Here is a 25,536-nt window from a genome sequence, read left to right on the forward strand (position 1 = left end):
TACTAATGTCTGTGAAAATGTAAGTTGTTGTTGGATATGCGTATATATATATATATATATACAGTATATACACTAATGTCTGTGATAATGTAAGTTGTTGTGGGATATGCGTATAGACTGGTCAGTTGTTAAGGTGTACACTTCGGAGAGGGCTATAGACCTTTACATTGTTTACGTGTCCACATATTCGGCAGACAGAAAAAAAAGTGAAGGCATAAAAAATTAAACAGCAAAGACAGTGGCATTTGCTACAGCATTCTCCCAATGATGGTTTGGTTTAGCCCTTAATATAACTGGTTAAAAACAGCTGACTAGTAAACAATGTGTGTTGGTAAAACCAAAAATACCACTGATTAGGCTTAGGTAGTCTAACCTGGCCTTCTTTCAATTTAACAAAGATCATTCCAATCTAGACCTAGGTTACGACTGTATGTGTTGTTCCTTTTTCAGGCATTGCATCTCACCCAAAAAGTGCAAAGCCTCAAGCTGTGCTGTTGGCTGTCTTAATGAGCACTACTGTAGTGGATATGTGTTCTTTATAAAAAATGTTTATTATTATTATTAATGGATAAATTTATTGGTAACAATATTCTATATATGAAGCCTTGAATGTAGCAAACATGTCAGCTTCTTGTAAAACCTTAAAGAACCTGTATAACTAGCAAAGAAATAGTGAAATTATCAATTTTGTTTATCTTGCCTATTTTATTATTGATACATAATTATAGTACATAGCCAGATAATATCCAAATTTTAATTATGTAATTTCTAGACATGTTTCTATTAATATATAAATACTGTAAAGAAAATATTAACAGTCTGTTTCCTATGCAATTTCCTATACTTTCAACTCATTTTTTCTCCTTGCTGAGCTGTGTGCGTACTGAATGGTGATAAAGTACATCCTAGGCAAGGAATCTACATTCAAAACTTTTTTTCAAAGGGCACGTAAAATAGAAATAAATCCAACCATTAATTGTATATTAGAACATTTTTTTTAGTACTTCATTATATTTTCAAATGGTACAAATATAGACCTGTTTGTTAACTGTCATCATTGTACATTCATCTATTGAAACTGTACTAATGGGTTGAAAATCTTAACTAATAACGACAGATATTAAGATAGATAGTAATAATTTATTTCAACTTGCCAAAAAAACAAAGCAATTTGGAAATGGCCTTGCGGGAAAGAGACTCCTCAAAAAAAGAACTTTGTCTAATCCTAGACTCCGCATCAATCCATTATCAACCACATAAAAACACAAATACCATAGGATGACACTTACGAGGTACAGATGAACCATTCTTTACAACATTTTTTAAATGTATTAAAACAACATTAGTAACTACATCAACAATATTTCGTACTGATCTAGATTCAATCTGTAGGCTCCTAAATAACCACACTTAAGATGAAACCTATCTGCTCGGAGACAGATTCTGGAATAGAGTATATTTCAAAATTAAATAATGTTTAACTGTGAGCTACTGATAATAAGTTTATTGAAAGGTTGCTTCTTTTAAGTACTCCATGGGTGTTACAATTGAACCCCAGCTTACTTACAAAATCACATTGATAGGTATTTCTAAAAGAAATGGTCTCATCCGTAGTATCAGACATTTTGTACCTCAATCTATACCTTGATAGATAGATAGAAATCTTTCTTTATTCTGGATACTTTATCAACTTTTACGTTGTTCTTCCTTAAGGTCCAGTTAATAGAAATCATTAAAATAAAAGTTAAGAAATTATATACAAAAACAAAAGAAAATTTGGTAAACACAAGCAAAATTTGGTATACACAAGAAGCAAAATGAAAACGTAATATTGAATCAATTTTTTGAAGGAATGCAGAGTTAAGGAATTTATTGAGGTTAGCTAAAACTTTGTTTTTACCTATATTTGATTACTGTCATTGTGTATGGTCTAACTGCTCCCCTCAAATTACAAAATATAGTAGCCCTCAATTTTAAAGACCTTAGGAAGAATTTTACTTTCATGTGACATAAAAACACTGATTAATTGATATTTTTACGTTTGTTAAACTGGCAAAATCTGAATTACCTGTAACAGATGGAGAGATAAGTTATTCATCATTATTGAGCATCTGTGAACAGGAATCAACTATCTAGCAAACATAACAAGGGATTTCAAGAATTTTAATCAATCCATTAAAATGCTCTCATTTAATCATTGGTCACTCTTATATTTTGTAATTAATTCCTTTTTGTAAGCTTTACCATACATTGTTTGTTTTAAACTTATCACTTTTGTATTTTTCTGGTTTTATCTGGACTATAATGAAAACCAGCGCATCCGATTAGTTGTCCATTATGTCACATTTCAGTATCCATTCCGAATATGAACCAACTTGGCTTAATCCACCACCTTCAAAATTACTACAATCTCTAGTTTAAGCATGAGAAGTGTTGTTAATCTTGGTTTCATTCAATAATAATAATATGCAATTCTTACAGCGAATCATGACAAAAACGGTTTTCGTGATGGCAATCTACGTTTCTTTGTCATTTAAATTTTTTTGTGTGTGTTGGTTCTTTGTACCATTTAATTGAAATATTAAATTTTGCCTTTCCCCTAGATTGATTCACCGGTTTGACAACACACTGGCTGAAGGCAGTTCTCCCTTTGTGACTAGACTTCACTTGAATGAATGAATGAATGTTTAAAATTTGAAATCACTGTCCCTTTAAAAATAGTTCTTACTAATCTACTCTGTATCAAGCACACTCAAGTATGCCCTTTAAAGTTATAAGCGGATTCTCCTTTACATTAACAGTTAAAAAATATTTTTAAAGACCTACTGAACTAAAGCTTACATGAGTTCCAAGGTGAATTGTTAGGAAGCTTAATGGAATTGAGGGAAATTATTGTCTGGTAATATTAGTGGAAAGAGAAAAGACATGAATAGTATATAAAAATATGAAAAGGACGACAAAAAACTCAAGTGCTTGTAAATCAAGTTATCCTATGACATACAAGATTATAATGTTTAAAATACAAAAATATAGTAAAAATAATAAATCACAAAAAAATACTGTACAGTATTCAAATGCAGTAATGCATCTAATGAGAATTAAATAAAACTTATGAACGACATGTACTGTATTCCTAAATACTGTACTATACTCATTTTAATACTGTACTGTTACGCATTAAGAATAATAATAATTTTAATACAGATCTCACTCTAAAACTTTTATTATTAAATTTGAAAACTTTGAATGTGTTGATATTAACAAACTTCAAACTGCATTATTCATGTACTGTCTTACCAATAATCAACTTCTGGCCCACATACAGTAACTTCAATTTTTACTAATTTAAAAAAAATTTTAAAAAAATGAAATATAGTATTTGGAATCTTACAAAGCTATCAAATGATGTAAATGATGTAAAATTGAAGTAAAATATGAGCAAGGGTACCAAATCTATGGTTTTTTCCAAAATATTTCAACATGATGGAAGACGTGCTAAAAACACATCACAGGCAACATATCCTGCATATGATTGGTGCAGAACTATCTCCATTAGTCTGTTTGCAGAGAATCACAGACCATCAGCGACATTATCGAGGTTGCATGCTGTGTATGATTGATTTTGTATCCAATCTGCGAAAAAGTGCCTTAAGCGGTTTTTTTCGGTATGTGCGCTACATAAATTGTATAAAATAATTTACAAAATAAATAATATCGATGACCGAGCTGTGACTAGTGAGCAAAAAATGACTTTATTTTCTGCCGGGCCGTGAGCTAATTAAGTTGGGCATACACTGCATAGTTTAGTATGACTATCGACAGTTGAATCTATCTCCGCTTTCTATGTGATGCCATTTATTCCAGAGTATCATGCTTGTCTCCTTTACAACTCGTTGTACTCAATCAAAACTATCAACTTTACACATTACAAAGTCAGGCACTCACTGAGCCCGGCGGTCGCCACACGATGCTATGCTACGGAGAATGCAACGCCACAGCACACATACAATGAATCATTTTTAATAACGATTTGGTCAGACTGCCACCAATAATCAGCAGACAGTGTCGCATTGTCTATTGCTCACGCAGTTGGATTCGTCATATGATGCGGTAAGTCCCCGGCTTATAGAGTATGAGTATCGGTCTTCCTAATACGACTGAGTGGTAGAGACATGCATGTTTTGAAGCACACGCGATTGTATAAAATATTGCTACTCTGTCCGGAAGTAATTAGACAAAATTGTGCCCTTATATCATTGTAAATCCCAACAAATACTGCAGCTATTAGTGCCACGAATAAGGATCCAACCAAAAAAAGGGAAAGTTGGTTGAGGCAGGATAATGATTTATCTCACACCGCTGCGCGGCTTCAATATTCACCGCAAACGAAATTGAAAGGTTTATCCAAAACTACATGGCGGCCAGCACTAATTGAATGCCACAAATTCAGTACCAATGTAATTTCAGTTTTTGTGCTCAAACTGTCACACACACATGCAAGATGTATTATGCAAAAGGCAAGCAAACATCTCACTGCTGACGATTGCAAGGACCACTATTGCGATTGCACAGTATTCAAAAACCTAGCCCATGCCAGGATCGTAGGAGTGCAGGGCAAATGGCCTCTAAACTCATTTCCACACCCAAGCCTTACTGGTGGTTGATTTAGTATGCCATTGTCATGTGTTTGTTGGATTGCTATTTAAAAATTGAACATAAACAATCAACTTTTCCATGTAGGCCTATTCGATATCCTTAAAAACAGGCATATTACACATGAAAAACTGTTACATTCTTATGTATTATGTGTTACTTGTTTATGTAGTCTTTTTTTCTTTAGATTACAAAGCGCTTTCTTTTCCCTGTTCATTGGGTCCACCTGCTTAACTGTTGCTGGCATATTGGTGCAGTTGCAGGCAACCATACCAGGTAAACATTTAAACTCCTGTGTGGAGAGAAGCAATTGCAGATAAGTATCTTGCTAAAGCCTGGTTTCCATAAAATCGCTACACTAATTGCTACAGGTTTTTTTTATTTACCGCAATCATTGCACCAGCATAGCAGTCCCCGACGCAATCTGGAAGGCTCCTTGATACGACCAGTGATACGACCAACCAACCAGCATCACCAAAAGCTGTTGTCGATAGCGTGTAGCAATTTTGTGGAAAACAAATTAAAGGAAAGTAAAGTAACTGCACAAGGAATTGAAACCTCAACCTCAAGGTTGGAAAGCCAAACCATTCCATCTGTGGAAAACCACTTCCACATTTTTCTCTTGAAAACCACTGTAACTTTCATACAGCACATGCCCTTCAAATTTTATACTTATACCATAAAATAAAACGCATATGATAAAGCAGCATCACAGAGTTTAGTTTTGAATATTTATTCACTTTGCGAGACTTGTATTAAGTATGTAGATCCTTCCGAAAGCGCCAGCTTTTACGCTTTAATCAATCAACATTTGCATATTTAAACCATTAGTTTTGTTCATATAGGAATGTCAATGCACAAGCTTGTTAAAACATCTATCATGTGAAGGCTACGCCACAGGTATTACTTTTACTCTCATTCTCCATATTCAATAGTATGACTTGAGTTCATCAATAAAACCCAAGGCTACCGGCAATTCCAATATAATCGCTAAGTCCAACTTTAATGCATATTAATGAAGGAACGTTCTTTATACCTATTAGAAGGCAAAGAAAAGACAAATTTTATATCTCATTCCCTTAATAAATATGGCTGAAAAAATATTTTCTGTAAGCTTCACCTGAACATCAGGCTGATAGATTCATCCTTTTGTGCCTGTTCTGGTATTAACATCCTGAACTACTTGTCTTGTAATTGGCTGTATAGCCCAATGCCTAGTGTTCATGACTACAGTATAACATAATGGGTGACTAAACTTTAATTACAGCTCTAGATGAGGTGGAATGAACTTCAACAAGACACAATAATCACTGAAAACTCACTATATTGAGCATGAATACAGAAGATGATATTTTGAATAAAACAGGTGAATCAAAATATTTTTGTTGTGCAAAATACAACCTTATTGCAATTAAAAAGAAAAGGTTATGGATATCATTACATCACTTTCAAGACTAAACGATAAGTTATACATCAAAATTTTAACGCGTTAAATAGGTATAAGCTTATGAAGAGCTGCCAAAAATGCAGGCCTATCCAATTATCATCTTTCACGCAAAGTATGTATTTTTTTTAAGCAATTATACTATCTTCGGATCAAATTCATATCCACATATCATGAGCAAAGCGAACCAAAGCTAGGCTAGTTGGCAAAGATTTACTACTACTTTACTAAGTCTACAGTACTGGGGAGCTATGGAAGGCTAAAACTTTCCTGCTATATACAGTAGGATGAAACAAGTTCCCTTTTCCTGATCAGCTCCATCATTAGCTGTTGTGATCTGGTCATCACCCTCATTAAACCTTGAATACTAATAGAATAACCCAAGGGTCCCAAGTTGTGAAAATCAAATTCCAGGAGAATTTGTCATGCAGGACAGGCAGAGGTACTAGCTAAAACGCAGGTAAAAAAACATGCGTGTACAAATTTATCACCATGTTCAATAAAAAACAAAGACGCTTGGGCAGATATAGGTCACTGTTAATACCTTATTGCTGTCTATAGAATGTTCAATAAATCTTATGTCTGCCATATTTAAAGCACAAGAATTGAAAAATTTAGCTTAGCATAAGCCCTGTGAAAATCTGTTACAATCCTGGAGGAATCCAAGAGAAATTTAAAATGTAGAATTTCCGGGAGAAAATGTGGAATTTCCATGAGAAAATGTGGAATTTCCGGGAGACCGGGAGATGAACCAAATTCCTGGAGACTCCAGGGCAATCCCGGAAACTTGGGAGCTCTGGAATAACCTGTTTAAAAAGCAAAGTCCAACAAGTAGCACTCTGGCCACCGGAAAATTTATCTAGAAAATTCAGTAGGACTCGGCAGCTATGCAGCTAAAGCTTCATCGTAGCACAGAAAGAATAAATAAAATCGAGCTTGACTTAAATATATAATTTCCCATGTTACGGTGACATCAATATATCCATGGTCAAAAGAAAAAAATATTTTGTGTTTAAAAATATCTGATGGTAAACCGAACCGAAAAACCAACACAACCTACAGTACGTTACAGCCCAGATGATGTTTGCAAAACAATTTTTATAAGCAAATTAATGATTATGGCGCATCTAGATGGCCAGAAATGGCACTCTCAGACTTAAATTTTAATATAATATTCTTTTTTTCTCAACTTTTTATAAAATTTTTTAAAAATGTAGGGTGAGCCAGAGCTGGCTGGCCACCGCTTGAATCCGCCACTGATCATTTCAACTTACACATTTCAAATTAAGATTTATTTTGCGTTTATTGTTGGCTTGTATGCTTCTGTTTATTCATGCATGTGTGCTTCATTGCCTTTCATGTTATTTTCTGTATTTCCTTGGGAAGTTGAGCAGACAATTCACACTACTTGGTTCACATTTGTCTGCCCTAGCAAAAATGAAATCACATGTTTTTCTATGCTTTGATAATTGTGTTGTTTTTCTTTTGTATTTATAATGCTTTTGGACAGGCAATTAAATTATATTACATTACATTAACTTTTCTGTTTATTATTTAATATCAATTTCAGAATAAATACACTCAAATAAATATGAAATCAGTAGCATTCTTATCTAGTTATTTTAAAATTTGTTTTTTTCTCTGTATTATGAAAAATATGCTTGTTTTAATATCAATTTGTTTTTAATGACATTTTTAAAATTTGGAAAAAAAAATTATAGCAATTGCAGAATATTATAATAATAATAATAATAGTAATAATAATAATAATAATAATTAAAAATATCCAGCATTTGTAGCACCGGTATCTGTCTGCGGGAACGTACATTGCAACAAAATAAATCAAACAAATATGAACATAGTGGCTTTCTTATCCAGTTATTTTTTGCAATTTTTCACCCACACTTTGAAATTCCAGCCACTTACAAAACCTTACAAAATTCGTCACAAATACATTTTTAAAAAATTGTTTGTCTGTAAAGAAATAATTACTTTGCTTTTTCTCTCCTGTTTTTAATTTGTTTCATTTGTAACTCACACCTCATCAGGGCAACATCCCTGTTGTGTGATTCACATAAAAAATATCACACAAAATACCCTAGAATTGTAGTATGTATCCTTTGATATTGTTTTCTTTTTATAATTGGAAAAATGATTAATCTTAAATTGTCACAACTCTTGTTTCATCAGACTCAATAGGAACACAACAAAAACATGATTATTAAAAAATTAAACATTAAAATACGTGACCTGTGCAAAAACAACTTAAACAAAAGGTATGACTATTAAAACACAAAATGAAAACACGTAGAAACACAATTTTAATAACAATTGAAAAAAATTATTAAAACTACTATGGTTATGTTATTTCCATAATTATTTTTCAGTCAGGTTTTTTTTCTATTGCATACATAAAACTTAATTTGAATACTGCAATGTCTACATACAGTACCCTCAAAGGTAATGCATAGCTGATATATTCCCAGCAAATTGTTTTTTAATTTGAAAAAATGATTAATCTTAAATTGTCACATCACATGTTTCATCTGACAGAACAGAAACAAAACAAAATCATAATAGTAGGGTATGACTATTAAAGAACAAAATGAAAACACCACAAAAACATAAAAAAACAATTTTAATAACAATTGATAAATTATTGTTATTAAAACTACTATGGTTATGCTATTTCCATAATTATTTTTCAGTTAGATATTCTTTTTCTAGTGCACATACGTAAATGTTAATTTTAAATAATGTGATGTCTATCATCCCTTTATACCCTCAAAGGTAATGCATAGCTGATTGTATTCTAAGAAAATTGTTTTTCAATTTGAAAAATGATTAACCTTACATGGTCACAACCAAAAAAATTAAACATAATGAGCTGTACAAATACCACTTAAACAAAAAACAAAGATGAAAATACTGTAAAAAAATTTAATTAATCACAATTATTGTAATATTAAAACTGCTATGGTTTGCTACTTTTTTATGTTTGATATTTTTTTTCTCAAGTGCACGCAGATATTATAGGTATGATAAATATCACAATATTTACAATAGTTATTTTCATAAAAAATTCCATTTTTCTATTGCACACATAATATTACTGTAAATATTGTGATGTCTATTATACCTACAAATATACCTTTAAAGGGTATCATAGCTGATTGTATTCCCAGAAAATTGGTTTTTTTTTTGAAAAAATTACCATAGTTCCCCTGGTATAGGCCCAATTTTGGGGGTGGGATTGGCTCAATCTTAGGGGTTGGGATTATATACCTGGGGATTCTCCTGTGCATAAACTGAAAATGACTAGCATTTTTCGAATTGACAGATGCATTTGAACAAGAATTTCCCTACAATTCCAACAGCCTGTCCAAAACTATATCCTGGTGAAGAAAGCAGACTGTACTCAAGCATCACAGGTGAGGGGTCACCATAACTGTATTTAGTAGACTGAGGCGCCTAGCTAGGCCATATTTTGGTCTTACCTCGCGCTAGGCCAGGGCTTTGGCTAAAGACTGTTATCCAGTAGACAAATTTATTATCGCAAATCAAAAATTTTTGCCTATTATTTTCATCACAACATTCTCAATTGGACATGCAAATCCATAAAACTTTTGATTCGCGCAAATAAATTTGCCTAGTGGAAAATGGACCTAAAGGAGGAAATGGCAAAGTCAGTGACATTGTAAACTACAAACGATGTTTTCATCATTTGCTTTCTTGAAGTTGTAAGTTTTTTTTACCCAGCCGTCCAATCCATCATATGTGAAAGACCGCCAACTTGTAATGCATGATGTAACAAGTTATTTTTCTAGTGCACACACATAATATTATTGTAAATATTGTGATCTATCATACCTGTAAATATATACCCTCAAAGGTAGCATATCTGCTTGTATTCCCAGAAACTTGTTTTTAATGATTAATCTTAATTGTCGCAGCTCACGTTTCATCACTCTCAACAGGAAATATATATTATATACAAAAACATGATTACTAGAAAATTACTTTAAAAAAAAATGATAATCATCGTCACAAAACTGTGAAGAATTTGACTGCGTGACTAATTAAAATGTGTGTGCGTAGACTGTGGCGGGCAGTTACAGTTTAGGGGTTGAAGATTCAGCCAGGAAGAATATAAGAATTTTTTTTTTTATAACAATATGCCGCTAGACCCTCATACAGGGCATCCTGATCTAATTAAGTCATCCATAGTAGATTTTATTAATTTGAAATGGTTTTTAATGAATGTGTGAGAAATTGGATTATGCACAGATGTTTCATGAGTTTTTTGTAGTGTATACACACATATATAGTTATATTTTTTTTTATTCAGCTTTTAGCATATACCCGTCGGATGCGTGGGGAAAAAAATGCATATAGTACCCTCTAAATAAAAATCACAAAATAGAGTGCCCTCTATGTAAATATTCATTTTTTTAGTGGTGGAACTGCTACTGATTACAGTTGTCGGTCGGTATAGCTTCATTAAAAGAAATTTATGGCCTGTGTTCACATTTTAATGACGAATTCACTTCATTTTTATGAATTTCAGGGTATAATCGGCCTATACATTTTTACTTTCTATAAAATTTGTATAATACGTATGATAATGCCAACAGAGAACTAATTTACTCTCCAAAGTGGCAATCCCTTCAAAAGTCTAACATAATAATAATAATAATAATAATAATAATAATAATGATTTTTAAAGGTCAAACATCACCCCCAAAATTGGTGCTCAAGGTGGAGTGTCATACAACAGCAGAGAACAACAGGAATCACGAACATCAAGAAAAAAGAATCAATGTGTAGTTTTTTAATAGCCTAGATACTTATCCGTCTATTATTGTTCGATATAGACTAAGTCCCATTATGAGGGATAGGGAGTGGAGTTGTTTTAGTTGTGAGAATGATGCATGTTACCGTGACAGGAATTGAACCTAGGACCCTGTGACTTGCAGGCATCTTAACCACCAAACCATTTCAACTCCACTCCCAATTAGGATCCTATCCTCCTACCTGTAAAGATTTGTTGTGCTTTATTGCTCTTGATTCTGGTGTCCCATCCTCTGAAAGAAAAAATATAATAATTCTTAAAATATCTTCACAGTAACATTTTACTCAAAATAATTAGTGGAGGAGAAAGAAAAACTACTAGTAATCTTTCCCATAGAGTCTAAAATCTTAAAATCTACTACTCGCAAGTACAGAGTTTTTTTTAATCCACAGTAGCATAAAGTGGAATATCTAAGGTTAGGGCACATGCTCCCTAGAAAAAGTTTGCGTCCACCCACTGAAAATTGATTGTGTATAAAATTGCTACTCTCAAGCCGTGGTGGATTTGTCTATATTTCAATCGGTCTCAGGCCGATGCATCGTTGGGTTATGGTGCCATTTTTAGAAGGCAGAAATGATATTGAAATAATCAACATTGAATGGTAAATAATACCAAACTGCATTAATATAAATATGTATCTGAAGTACTAAGATTTTTTAATAGTCTCTAATACTACATATAGCAGTGTCAAATGTGAGTTCTATCTCCCAACTCCCTTTGCTTAGTTTCTGTGCAGATAATATAACTACAGTCCACTCCTGCACTCAAGTAGATAAAATGACGCCCACTTAATCATTGTACCCTCATCATCCACCCAACCCCACAATATTACTGGTCTAAGATATGCTACTGATCGTGTCAATAGGCATGCAGAGGAAGGTAAGAATAGGTACTATCTTTGCACATTCCTTAATTTAATTCTTGATCAATTTAATATAACAAAATTCCAGTAAAGGAATCCAAAAAGAGTTGTTTCAAACTGTCTAATAACTACAAATTCAAATGTCTTAGTTGAACATTTAATGTTTTGTCCAAATTTTAACCAATATAAGATATTCCTAGTTTCAATTCTTGCAATTTTCCGATAATCACATATGATCAAATTTTGAAAGATTAGAATCAAAACTGCGCAACTATAATGCATTTCCTTTACACTGATGAGTAAATTGCCCATAATAATTCCAATATAGTACCCTAATAAATGTATATAGGTTAACATATAGTACTCATTTTTTTGTCATTCCATACATTGTGACATTTGATATCCATGTTCTATTTACCGTATTGTTCCGTCCATTGAACATGAGTATAAGACGTTTGGATTGCGTGGGCTGAAACGAACGCCGGTGATGGATCTCTCATGCCCTAGCAAAAAAACAATGAAGTACAGCGAAATTAGAAATATCAACAGTTTCATATTGCAATGAATAATGAAGAATGCCAGTCTACTTCCTATTATCTTTCATAGTTAATCATCATTAAATTGTATTTAAATATTATTTACCAGTCTGTTTACTACTAAAATATATAGAATAGTAAATATAGCCTTACCAAAAAGTATTTCAAATTCTACACATGAAACTAACAATTAATTTTATTTGGCCTAAAGCAGTGGTACATGTGAAAATATATCAATGCTGTGGGTTTTTTTTTACTCTTCAACTTCTAAAATGTGGACGACAATGAAAATGACGATGATATGTCATAGATATCAACGAAATTGATAAATATGTTGGTATAACATTGGTATAAAATTGGTGTACTGGTATGATGATGATGGATGATTAAGATGATGATGATGATGATGAAAAAGAGTAATAGCAACAAAATTGATATCAATGATATTTAGGAACATACAAATAATGTGGGGTTCTTTACTTACAGTTCTTATTGCATAATGGACATGAAAACAATAAGAACTGTAACTAAGTAAAAGAACCCCACATTATTTGTATGTTCCTAAATATCATTGATATCAAATTTTTTGCTATTACTCCTTATCATCATCATCATCTTAATCTTCCATCATCATCATACCAGTACACCAATGTTATACCAACATATTTATCAATGTCATTGATATCTATTATATATCATCATAATCTTCATTGTCGTCCACATTTGAGAAGTTAAGGAGTAAAGAACCCCACAGCATTGATATACTGTTACATGTACCACTGCTTTAGGCCAAATAAAATTAATTGTTAGTTTCAAATCCAGAATTTGGAATATTTTTTGGTAATGCTATATTTACTATTTGATATTTAGTATTCTATATATTTTAGTGGTAAACAGGCTGCTAAATAATAAAAATATTTTTTTTTCTTGTTTGTTTTTTTTAATAAAAGAAATGAAGTCAATCTTTGTTACATATTCTGCCATCATTTATGTTCCATCTCTTCTTAGGCTTTGACAACAATCTTTCACATCATGATTTTTATTTTTCATGGACTGATTTTTCGCAAAAATAGCAAATATTAAATTTGTTCATTAGGCTCCAAAATTTGATGAAAGCTGAGACTTGAAAATAGCAATTAATTTTATTTGGCTTCTTTATATTAATGTTGTTAAACTTCTTCCTTTCTTGTAGTGTACATTGATCCACTACGGATTTCAAAGGCAAATGTTCCTTAACTTCTAAAATGTGGACAACAATGTTAATGATGATGATATCAATGACATGATAAATATGTTGGTAATAAATGACGACATTGGTGTACTGGTATGATGATGATGTGATGATGTTTAAGATGATAATGATGAAGACAATGATGATGATGATGATGATGATGATGATGATGATGATGAATAGTATTGGCAACAAAATTTATATCAATGATATTTAGGGACATATAAGTAATTTACATGTTTGGTATTTGCGTGAGCAGAATATGAAAGAAAGGCAAATGGTATTATTATGCTAAATAACACTCTGCCTTTTTATATAAATTGTGCTCTGGAAAGACTGGTACCATAAATGTAGAGCAAAACCAAATTCCTATGTATTTTTAAATACGGAAACTACATGGTACTTTGAGAAGAGTATCGTAACGGTAATTGGAACATCTTGGGTTTGGGAAATATGTTTTTCTCAAAAATTCATTATTATGCAATACATGGTAACATACTTTTCATTTGAATTTTTTTACTGCTAAAATATTTTCTTGATCCATATATTTATGTATAGCATACTTTGAATATTTTAACTTTCATATTTTAACATACATGGTAACATACTTTTCCTTTTATTTTTTTAATGTTGAAATATTTTCTTGATCCATACTTTTATGTAGAGCATGCATTGAATATTTTAACTTTCATTTCATCATTTCTTCAAACGAACTCCTTAGAATTTCTTTTAAGAACAATAAAGAAATGTTGAATCTCAAAACTTGAAATTTGAAGTTATATTTATGTATTCAGAATTAAAAAAATAAAATATACATTCATGATGATAATGATGATAACAGGAGGAAGATGGTAATGGTAACAATGATGAAGATGAGGATGCAGATGATGTGGAGGATGAGTATGATGATGATGATGATGGAAACCTTTATGCCACTTTTGTGTAATCTTGTTGGGTGTTGGCTAATTTAGATTTTAAGTATTTGTATTGTTCTGTTGATGTATTTTGTTATGTTGTTGTGTTTCTAAAGTCTTAAGAAGAATATCATTGCTACATTTCCTCAGGAAATGTCCGTGTATGTAACCAGCTTTGACTGTATTATACATCATGTAATTATCATTTATCACACAAAGGAATACTGTATAGAATATTGAGGGCAAGTTCAGCCATTTAATGATCTTGCCCTGCAGTCTACAAAGACAACAGGAGCCAGCCAAGCTCTCTCATCACATGAGATGGTATGAGCAATCACACATTTAAATATGTATTCTCAAATTGGATATACAACAGTATGAGTAATCACACATTAAATATGTATTCTCACATGAGATGGTATGAGCAATCACACATTTAAATATGTATTCTCACATGGGATATACAGTATGAGCAATCACACATTTAATTATGTATTCTCACATGGGATATACAGTATGAGCAATCACATATTTAAATATGTATTCTCACATGGGATATACAGTATGAGCAATCACATATTTAAATATGTATTCTCACATGGGATATACAGTATGAGCAATCACACATTTAAATATGTATTCTCACATGGGATATACAGTATGAGCAATCACACATTTAAATATGTATTCTCACATGGGATATACAGTATGAGCAATCACATATTTAAATATGTATTCTCACATGGGATATACAGTATGAGCAATCACACATTTAAATATGTATTCTCACATACATGGGATATACAACAGTATGAGTAATCACACATTAAATATGTATTCTCACATGAGATGGTATGAGCAATCACACATTTAAATATGTATTCTCACATGGGTATCAATGGTATAAGCAATCACACATTTTTCACATAAAACTTAATATGAAGAGAACAACACCAAATGAAAATCTGGCCACTACTCCCTTTGTCTTTGTTTTATTACTGAAACACCCAGAAATCACGTAAAAATTTCTAGTAGCCAATCGCAATCCATGTGCACTACATTATGCCAGGCCAAGGCTTTCTGGTGGATCTTTCTAAAGAAAGAAAACTAGATTTCAAATCAGGCCCCCATATTTTAAAAGCGTCTTTTATTTGGGAAGGTGGAATTAGAAACATGTTTTCTTAATTTGGCCTTATTCCATCAAATATGTAAATACCACAATGTATATTAATACTGAACTTAGTGCACTGCTACCAATGTGTTTCAGGGTATCTTAGAGGACAATAGCCATCTGCTCCATACTGACTTCATTGGCTGCCACATTGCTAGAAGTGGTAAAACAACGACGGTGAAAGCGCATATGATTCGTAGCACATATGAGTCGTTACAAGTGCTCGTTAACTCCCAAGCGGGAATAAGAAATCATGATAGGAGGTACCTAAGATAGAATTTCTAATTTATTAATTTACTTATTGTAATTTCCATTATTGGATAATTGAAGTAATCTGTATCTGTATTATATTAATAACTAAATGCAAGAGCCTCAAGTTCAAAGCCACTTTAGGGAGGTCTGAATTAATGAGCTTTCGTAACACGTCTTCTGTATTTTGTCACACAGCTCATTCAGAGAGACAATTATTTATACAATATTTTAAAGCATGTGCAAGATTCTGAATTTGTGGGAGGCTTTTGTCTCCCTCTCTGAAACTTAAGAGCCTAAACAACACAACTTCAGAGCCAACCAATTGACCGATTTGGTGATGTTTGTTTACAGCCGGTCATAAGACATACAGTGGGAATAACCCAGGAAAACATTACAGTGCAACAGTATGAAAGTATAGGAAAAGGTAATGTTATGGTGGCGAAAACAACTACCAACTGTTAACGTAAGAAATAGATGACAAGGAAAGGCAATACGATTGCTCAAAATAGTGTTTATTTACTTATTCTAGCGTTCTCCTTGCATTGTGTGCATTGAAATTCATGTGATCCTTCGTAAACCTTAGGTAGCCTAGAAATCGTAGAGTAGTTTGTGGGTTGAAGACTCTCATGCATACCTAAACAGGCCGTAGATATGCAGGGGCCTAGGCCTAACATTTGTCGAAAAATCTCAAATTCTCTTGGACGACCGGTCACACAAAGTTTGTGTAGTGAACTTCGGGACATCAACAATCAACTTAGAGTAATTTAAATCACGTTCAATCATGATGATTTTTACAGCAATAACAAGGGACAGCCAGGATTGCAATCTCCATGTAGAACACCACTGTGCAGTCCATTGTTTATATCCAAGACCCAAGTTAGATTACGTGACGCCTGTCACCAAATCAGTCTATTTCAGGTTCTAAGAACGCACAAAAATAATTATCCTCAAAATCGATCCACAAACATAAGATAGGAGGCCCAAAGGCATAATGCATCACATGCTTCCTATAAAATATCATTATTTTGATTGATTTTATTCTAGTTAGTATACATAGAAACCAGCAGGCAATGTCTGAAATAGATTGCATTGCAGCAATAAAAGTACATAATTGTAATCCAATAGTCATTTTAAAAAGTACAATTCAACTTCGAAATAAATATAGATTATACATTAACAAAACTTATATCTGTTCAAATAAAAATTTAAAAAAAAAATTCTAAAGCATATACTTACAATACGTAAAATGTTAGTGTTTTTTTTTTTTCAGAAAAATTATATCATTATTTTGTTTATATTTTACATTATGTCTTGACATGAATATTTTCTATTTTGCATATATTCTCTGGAAGAATATATAAAGTTCTTCCACCATTTGCTTGCTATCTGATTGAGTAATTAATAAACGAATATATCACAATTATCATATATTTATCATTAATAAATTAATAGTTTTAAAGGTTTAATTCCTAATTTCTGTGAATCGATCAGTGGTGTCTACAGCAGGATATCTCAATTCAGGAGTCTGACAATTTTGGGCCAACTCGGTCTGAGCAAACACCTTTGAGGGATCCAAGAGATGTGGGTGGCCCAAGTTCAAAGAATAAAGACAGACAAAAATTCTGTATGTTATTTACACAGCATTTAGCATACTAAATGATTCACTTTAGAATCACAATCACCAACAGAAGTTAGTTGAGAGAAAAAACAGATTATTAAAATTGTTCAAATCACATATTTACATATGGATGATTTGTCTTAATTAAAATAGCATACTAAATGATTCACTTTAGAATCACAATCATCAACAGAAGTTAGTTGACAGAAAAAATAGATTATTAAAATTATGTACATGTAGATGATTTGTCTTAATTAAATTCTCATTAATCTGCATACTTTCTATCATTTAATCAATTCATGTCTCAACCTTCAGTTGTCCATCTCATTGATCAAATTCAACAGTTGTTTTCAATTTCCAAATCTCTCATTTTTTCTATAACTTCAAGATATGCCATCTCTAAGAAGCCTAAAATACCTAAATTCAGTTAAATTAGACAACTTAAAATAAGAAATACATTAAAACGATTTAAACAATTAATTTTTTGCTTAACTTATAGTTGATTTTTACTACAAAAATCTAACTTGATTACCAGCCAACTTTTTGTAAACCATTATAATCTAAATAGTTTTTGTAATTTTTAAATATTTTTATGTAATGTTTTAAACACTCAGTAGCCTAGAATGATCAAAAGTCTTTAATAGTAAATTTATTTATTTTATTTCTTATTTCTTTATTCTGAAATATAGTTTCAAAAACAATAATAGCAGTTCTGTAGTACTATTTTATAGTTATTTGCCTGTTTCAGGTAATTCTGTCCTTTAGATTACATAAAAATACATAAAAAATACATAATATGTGTTGTTTGTATGTTTTCTTTGACGATTGATTAGACCAATCCTGGTTTGTTGCTATCAGTGGGGTTTTTTTGTACTGTTTTTGACTTCTTGATTGCTTACCATTCCAGAGCTCACCAAATATCTATGGTATATTTAATTTTTAAATAATTGAAAAAGACAAAACTCCTCATCCACCCTGCTTGTACATTTTCCAGACCAGACAATTAACATTTTGAAAACATAATCATGTCAGAACTAGAACAAGAATCAAAATGTCAGTCTTATAATGATAAGACATTCTTTATTTGCAGCTATGTATTCTGGGCTGATTAGTAGATACAGTAGAGAGATAAAGACAGAAAGACAAATAGATTAGATTGATCTATGAATTCTCTTTTGGATTGTTTGTTCAATCTATTCACTAATCTGGTTATCTATCCTCAATCAACAGTCTGTTTCCATCCATCTAACACTTTAAAGAGTCTAAAAATTCAAGTTGAGTCCACATTAATCTCGATATCCGCAAAAAAAAATCAAAATAGGCTCCTGATAGGAGAATGAGAATACTGCAGAAAGTACGTCAAAATTACATAAAAACATATTCCATTATTGAACAGGGTGTTGTCAGCCATTGGTCAACTTTCAAAAAGTAGGAGGACCAATTACCAACTCCCTGATCAAACTTTACATTCACATAGTACTTGGTATGCCTGTCAAATGATGAACCTAACACATTTCATTTTACAGAAAAATTCCACTACCACAGCAGAGTGTATCTGTGAAGTATATTCAAACACATAGAAACATGTTGAATTCTGGTCTACGCTGTAATGCAAGTCCCTTTAAGCCGCGCACCTATTGCGCCCTATGGATCGTCAGCGATGCGATTCTATGAACTGTACTGTGCAATTGATAATTTACATTAACAGGCAATTCTAAAAACATGAAAGCTTGTTTATTACTATACTATTCAATAAAATGTTACAGTGAACTTAAGCTCCAAATACAGGTAGATACTTTTTTTCGAAAGTAATCATAATAATTGTAACTTTCATGTCTACTTTAATTATATCCATATCTTATATGACAAAGAATACTTAAGCTTGCGTAAACAGTTGGTGCATTGAAACTTAAAAAAAACAACCTGTAGTACTGTTAATACAGGTGGCTGTAACGAGACTTAATAGATATTAAGACTTCTGCTGATTTTATCTTAAGCTCCCTCGGCTAAAGATGTCAACGTAAGATAGAATATAGAAATTATACTAATTCGAAAAGCACACATTAAAACTTGTACTATTCTAATTGTACCTGCTTGAATGTTTTAAAAGGTCAAAAAAACATTTTAGTATCATTATATCAGGAGTTGAATAACCGAATACAATAAATTCAAGGTAACTTCAAAGATATGATTGTTATTACGATTTCAAAGCTCTAATTAATTTATTACTACCATTAAATATTCGAATAATGCCTTTCTAAAGGCGCTGATCTGCTATCACAATGTAAAGTGCTGCACTAAAATAAGATTGTTTTTTGCTAGCATTACTCTCAATTAAGTACTGTAGTTCTTATTCAAAATATTCTATTTTAAATTTGAACATTATGGCACTATAACATACTATTTTACCCAATGAGCCTTGATTACATACATCATTGGGGCAACATTGAACAAGGAATTTCTGACAAAAGGTGACATTTTCAGTCTGCTGTTTTCAAATAGAGATGTTGCATATCATTGGGGCAACTCCATACTTACACAAGTTCACAATCGGAAATATATAGCCTATACCTGTTGAGAACCAAATAACTCATTTGCAAATCGAATGGTATTTTCACAAGCCGAGAAAATAGAATAAATTAAAGTAAGCAATCTCCTTCAGTGTGATCCAGGTCAAGCTAAGAAGCTAACCCAGTCAAGGAATTCCATTAACAATTGGACCCAGCATTACTTGGATGCTAGAAGACTGCCTGTGGGATGCGACTGACATCTGTGGAAAGAACTAAACTGAAGAAACACTGAACAAAGCTTGGTTTCCATACAATTGCTACATCGTCGTTATAGTATTTTCAGTGCAATCGTTGTACTGTGCAGCTAGTCCCCGAAGCAATCGGGAAGGTTCCCCGATTCGACCAACTAATCAGCTTTACTGAAATCTGTCAGCAATAGCGTGTAGCGATTGTATGAAAACCAAGCTTCCCACAAACTAGCTGCACTAACTATAAAATTGTAAAATATCACTCCCATAATTTTAAAAAGTACTAATCTCAAATACGGACTCCCTTCAATAAGCACCACACTAAACCCTTAAAAAAAATTTGCATACGTACTAATCTCAAATACGGACTCCCTTCAATAAGCACCACACTAAACCCTTTAAAAAAATTTGCATACCGTAGTGCTTAAAATAAAGTACCGGTACTTACTTATTTACGGTATTTTACATTTAATTATTTTTTAAAATATTTTTTTTACCTTAATCGTTTTCTGTAGGTCCACTTAGTTATATAAAAGTGTCTGAAATTTGTGTTTTAACTTAAAAATAAAAACATGTAAATAAAGTTACCAAAGTATTAAATTTCAATGTATATTTTAGACATCTATGCACTGTAATCTTTCAAATAGGTTATATTAAGAAATGCATATATACCCTGTAGCTACTGTATTAGTACGTGTACATTATATTGCAAGGTAAAAATTGACCATGACTGATGAATAGAAAACAGTCAGTTGGAATTAAATGAAATATGTATTTGGGTTAACCTTTAAATATAATTATACATCAAAACTAATTGTTTCATTTGTATTATTTGTCATTTAATTAAGGTTACCTTATGTTGAAATCGAACTTGACTAAACAAATAGTAAGTAAGCTGCCTTGAAACTTGACTTGAGCAGCTAAGGGGCTCGGAGTGGCTTCAGCCCGGCCTCACATCCGGGAGGCTCCCTCACACCAGCGGCTTATTTTTAAAATTTTCTCACTGGGGAGGGGTATCCAAATCCTCCCCGGCCCGGCAATACAGCCCTGCAATGGCGCTATGCACCAAAGTACAACTCTTGCCCTGTCTAGTGGGGGCGTTGCCCTGCCGTTGGGGAAATACTTTAATCTTTACCCATCATGTTGAAATCCTACTTGTAATTCTAGAGAAATTTTGAAAGCTACAATTAACAAACTTCCATTCATAATAATGATAAAATTTATTTGTATAATTTATTGCTAGGGATTTAAATGAGAACATAATTATATTTTAACCAGATATTAAAATAACAACCATTAGATTGGATTTTTATTGTACATGATTAATGTCGATAATTAAAGACGACAAGGAGGTAAAGGCTGCCCTCTACTCTGCAATACAGAATGTATCAAAATAAAATGGCATTCCTACGTGTTAATGCATACAATTTAGTATTCTAACATGCTCATGGGTGTGTTTGTGGTTTTAGAGAATGCGAAACACAAACTTTTAGACTGACGACACAGTCCAGAAATTCAGATGTGGATCACGACTCACTGACCCCCTTATCCAAACAATTCAAAGAGCTAGCCCTAGTGCCACTTTTACTCCTGGGTGGAGAGAGACAACCGTAGATAAAGTGCCTTGCCCAAGGACACAAGCGACTTGCACAGCGAGAGTATATACAGTATATATACAGTATAACAAATTGAACAGTTTAAAATAGCTGTTTAATAGTGATCTGCCTCATATTTTTGCACTACTAATTGTATTTTCAACTAATTATTAAATCTTTATCACTGTGTAAATGCGGATAAGATATGGCAACCTTTATGGTAGAAGAAGGAGGGAGAGGGGAAATAGCAATGGTGCAGTAAACAGGGTTAACATTGAAGAGACTTACTTTACTAGAGTCCTAGACAGAGACTATTGGTATGCTATCAATAGCACATAAAAATGACGAACTTCACCAGGTTCCATAGGCAGGGGCTGGCGCCAGGATGAGCCCAGAGGGGGGGTGACCCCAACAAAGGGAAGGCAATGTCCTTGATGAGAGAAAAGTTGACGTGGTTGGGCGTTGCTCAAAATCTCTCGAAAGTGTTCCAGGGGACAAAGAGTTTCAAAGGTATATGTGGCAAAGTCAAGCCAAACCAGTCACTCGTCGCAAAATTCGATTTTGAGTTATTAATACAGTGTTAGAGAGTAAAATAATAGCTATAAAATAGTAAAAAAATTCATTCAAATCGGACATTTCCTTATGAAGTTACAAGCGTTTAACCACACAGCTGTTTAAAGAACAATATATGAGAAATCAGCCTCCAAAGTTTATGATTTCAAGCATTTCTCATGCAGAAACTATTTCTAAAAAACCCTTAAAAAGTGTTGTTTTAACATTCAAAATGGGGAAAATAACAGCATATAATGATGTGTAGATATATAAAGTTTAGTTTAGTGCAATAAATTAGATTTTTAAAAATTTGACATTCCAGCATGTTTTGGCCATTTTCTCTGAAAACACGATTTGCGACGAGTGACTGGTTTGGCTCGTCTTTGCCACATGTTTAGTTGATTTCAGAGTCTAAACATGTAGAAAATGAGGGGCCCTGGCCCTTGTAATGATGATGATGGTAAATGATTATAATGGTGATGATAATGGGAGATGTTGGTGATGACGATGATGATGATTTCTCAACATAAAATTGTGAATGATCTCATCAAAATAGTAACACATACTCTTCGCCACCTAGATGTGTCTCTGTTTACTATGGCAGTAGATATATACTTTTACATGAATATAATTGCTCTTAGTCATCCAAAAACATTCTCTACATCCAACGTTTCTCAAAACACTCTCTGAGACGAAATTAAATCTAGCTATTCATGATCAAAGCAATTATGACAACAGTATTTACTTCTAAGCTATGAAAACGTGCAGATTCCTTTCTCAATCCATCCACTGAAAGGGGGATAATTTTTTAAGTCTCTAGAATTCTTTGAAACTAATAAAACTTGGTGCCTTGGAATACTTTATATTCATGATTGACAAGCGCAAATAGTCAGCAACAAAGAGTATGCACATTCATATGCAAATGACGCAACTTGCCTTAGTACACACATGTCCCACGACTTCTCTTGAAATTTAAATAGATTTTCAGAACACACTTGTGCGTATAAATTAGGATGTTGTATTCATTGTTAGTTAGAGAAAAACCAAATTAGTCGGTGATAAAAGAGGATTGACTGAATATCTTCGGGGCATCGTTATAGTTCCTGGCATACACTCAATGCCCATGACATTTAGCGCCAGCATCTACATGAAATTTCCAGAATAGGAACGCAAGAATTGAGCACGAAACATTTATAGTTATTGCATATATGTGGTAATTTGACCGCTACAGTTGGGATTAGTAATAGCAGATGAAAGTGAAATTATTGTTTCATTTGCATTTTAATTTAACTTTAGCAAATGGTTTTACTTAAAATGTACATAATTCACCAGTAAAGAGTGGATGTGCTTGAAGCGATGACATACAGTAGGAAAAAGAGAAACTGTATGCAATTCAGTTGAGAACATCACTGATACGTCCATTGTCCACGTGCACAGGCTGTATAGTATATTGCTTAGTATTAAAGTAAAGGTTGAAAGCTGAAGCTGTGGGATCAAAAGCCAGAGTAACCATCTTTCTCTCCATGGTGTTTGGGCAAGACTGTGAAGGCTGTCGGGAGAGAGGGGTGGCTGCCACTCCTCCTGCACAGCAGTCGGTTTTACCTTCCCAGCCTATGCCGGTACCCATTTATCCTAGATACACATTTATCCTATTGGGTAGCGACAAACATAGATAATGCGTCTTTCCTAAGGACACAAGCAAGGGTTTCGAACCTCCAACCTCAAGGTTGACAGTTTGACGAACAACCGCTGTGCCAATACCGCTTCTCATTGCTATAAAATTGGTCAAGCCCTGCCCCTTGGATATTGTAGCAGATACGTAAAATGTTCTTTTGTGGGACAACGCGTGTACTTGCCAGACACGCGCGTATTCCTGGCTCGGTTGTTAAGTTTGAATGACACTCTGAAACAGCCAGCTTTTTAAAGACCATGCCAGCATTGAAAACAATTTATTCACGGCATCTGCGGTTTCATACAGTAGTTACCGCCTGTGAGATTTCAAATGCGTGACTAGACCAGTTGGATTTGGGGGGGGGGGTTGGCTGGTGCCGCAAGGGCCCACATCGGGGTCCAGGGGCAGGGCCCCTGTAGGGGTGCGGGGCCCCTTTAGGGGTGCGGGGCCCCTGTAGGGGTGCGGATATCAGTCACATAATCAACCGTTGGTTGTGACAATTCGAACGCGCAAAACCGCTATGCTACTATGTGCATGATTGACTTTTGTTGTTTTGGTCGGGAAAAGAAATTTCGTTGGTGAATTGGTTTTCATACGAGATAATGAAAGCTCTCTAATAACTCAAGTTACTGCATGACTGTTTTTATATTCTTAATAAAACCAATTTCTTCTAATTTTAAATACATTTTCCCCTGAATTCGTGATAATTTGTTATCGCGCATAGATTTATGAGCACGCATGTGTTTCTGAAAAATGCATGCTTCATCCAAATTCACTTTGAAATGTGGGACTGTCCCACACGATGAGAGACGGTTGGTAATTATGTGGTTTTGAACAGTAATAAAAATTGTTACAAGTTGAAGATTGTGACATGCCCATTTTGTGCCTACTAAAATTATTGCAGAAATAAAATCAACGAAAAAGAAGGTGAATAGTTGACCCTTTGAGACTAGTGTTATTTGCCACCACACCTTATATTATAGTTAAATTCTTGAGCTTTTTTAAGAGGTAGTGTGCAATGTATGCTATATAAATGTTAATTACTATTAATAATTCTGAATATCTTAAGAGATTATGTTTTACCAAGAAGAAACCAAATTGATTGCTCATAGGCCAAATTATATCCTTCTCTAAGCAGGCTTAAAAAATATACCATCTAACAGATTAGACTGTGATATTGCAATAATTACAGACAGTATCTAAGCCACCAATATAGAGCCGGCTAAGTTAAGTCTATCTGGAGACTGCTCATTCAAATCCGCTCTCAAGAATATTAGTACAGTTAAGTCACTTATAGACTGCGCTCTAAAAAAGCGATGACATTTGGTTCACAGAAACTAAATGTTTTGTGTTTAAAGGCTTTCATTTTATGTGTAGAAAAAAGCATCATTTTAAAAGAATTCAATTGTTAATTTCATTTCATTTT

The 25,536-nt window shown here is 33.1% G+C and overlaps 1 protein-coding gene across 3 annotated transcripts in view; it reads right to left on the bottom strand.

Moving 5' to 3' along the window:
• The window catches only part of LOC117115939 (WD repeat-containing protein 89-like), a 137,400-nt gene that overhangs the window by 70,497 nt on the left and 41,367 nt on the right, over positions 1-25,536 (bottom strand). For all 3 annotated transcript variants that reach the window (XM_033259832.1, XM_033259831.1, XM_033259829.1), the window contains exons 5-6: positions 12,230-12,314; positions 11,132-11,181 (exon numbers count right to left, since the gene is read on the bottom strand). In XM_033259832.1, the coding sequence (XP_033115723.1) occupies positions 11,132-11,181; positions 12,230-12,314 (135 nt within the window). The remainder of the gene's footprint in view (positions 1-11,131; positions 11,182-12,229; positions 12,315-25,536) is intronic.

This window comes from Anneissia japonica, unplaced genomic scaffold (genome assembly GCF_011630105.1).
Source record: "Anneissia japonica isolate Jap-2015-1 unplaced genomic scaffold, ASM1163010v1 scaffold27830_len515607_cov181, whole genome shotgun sequence".
Lineage (NCBI taxonomy): Eukaryota > Metazoa > Echinodermata > Crinoidea > Comatulida > Comatulidae > Anneissia > Anneissia japonica.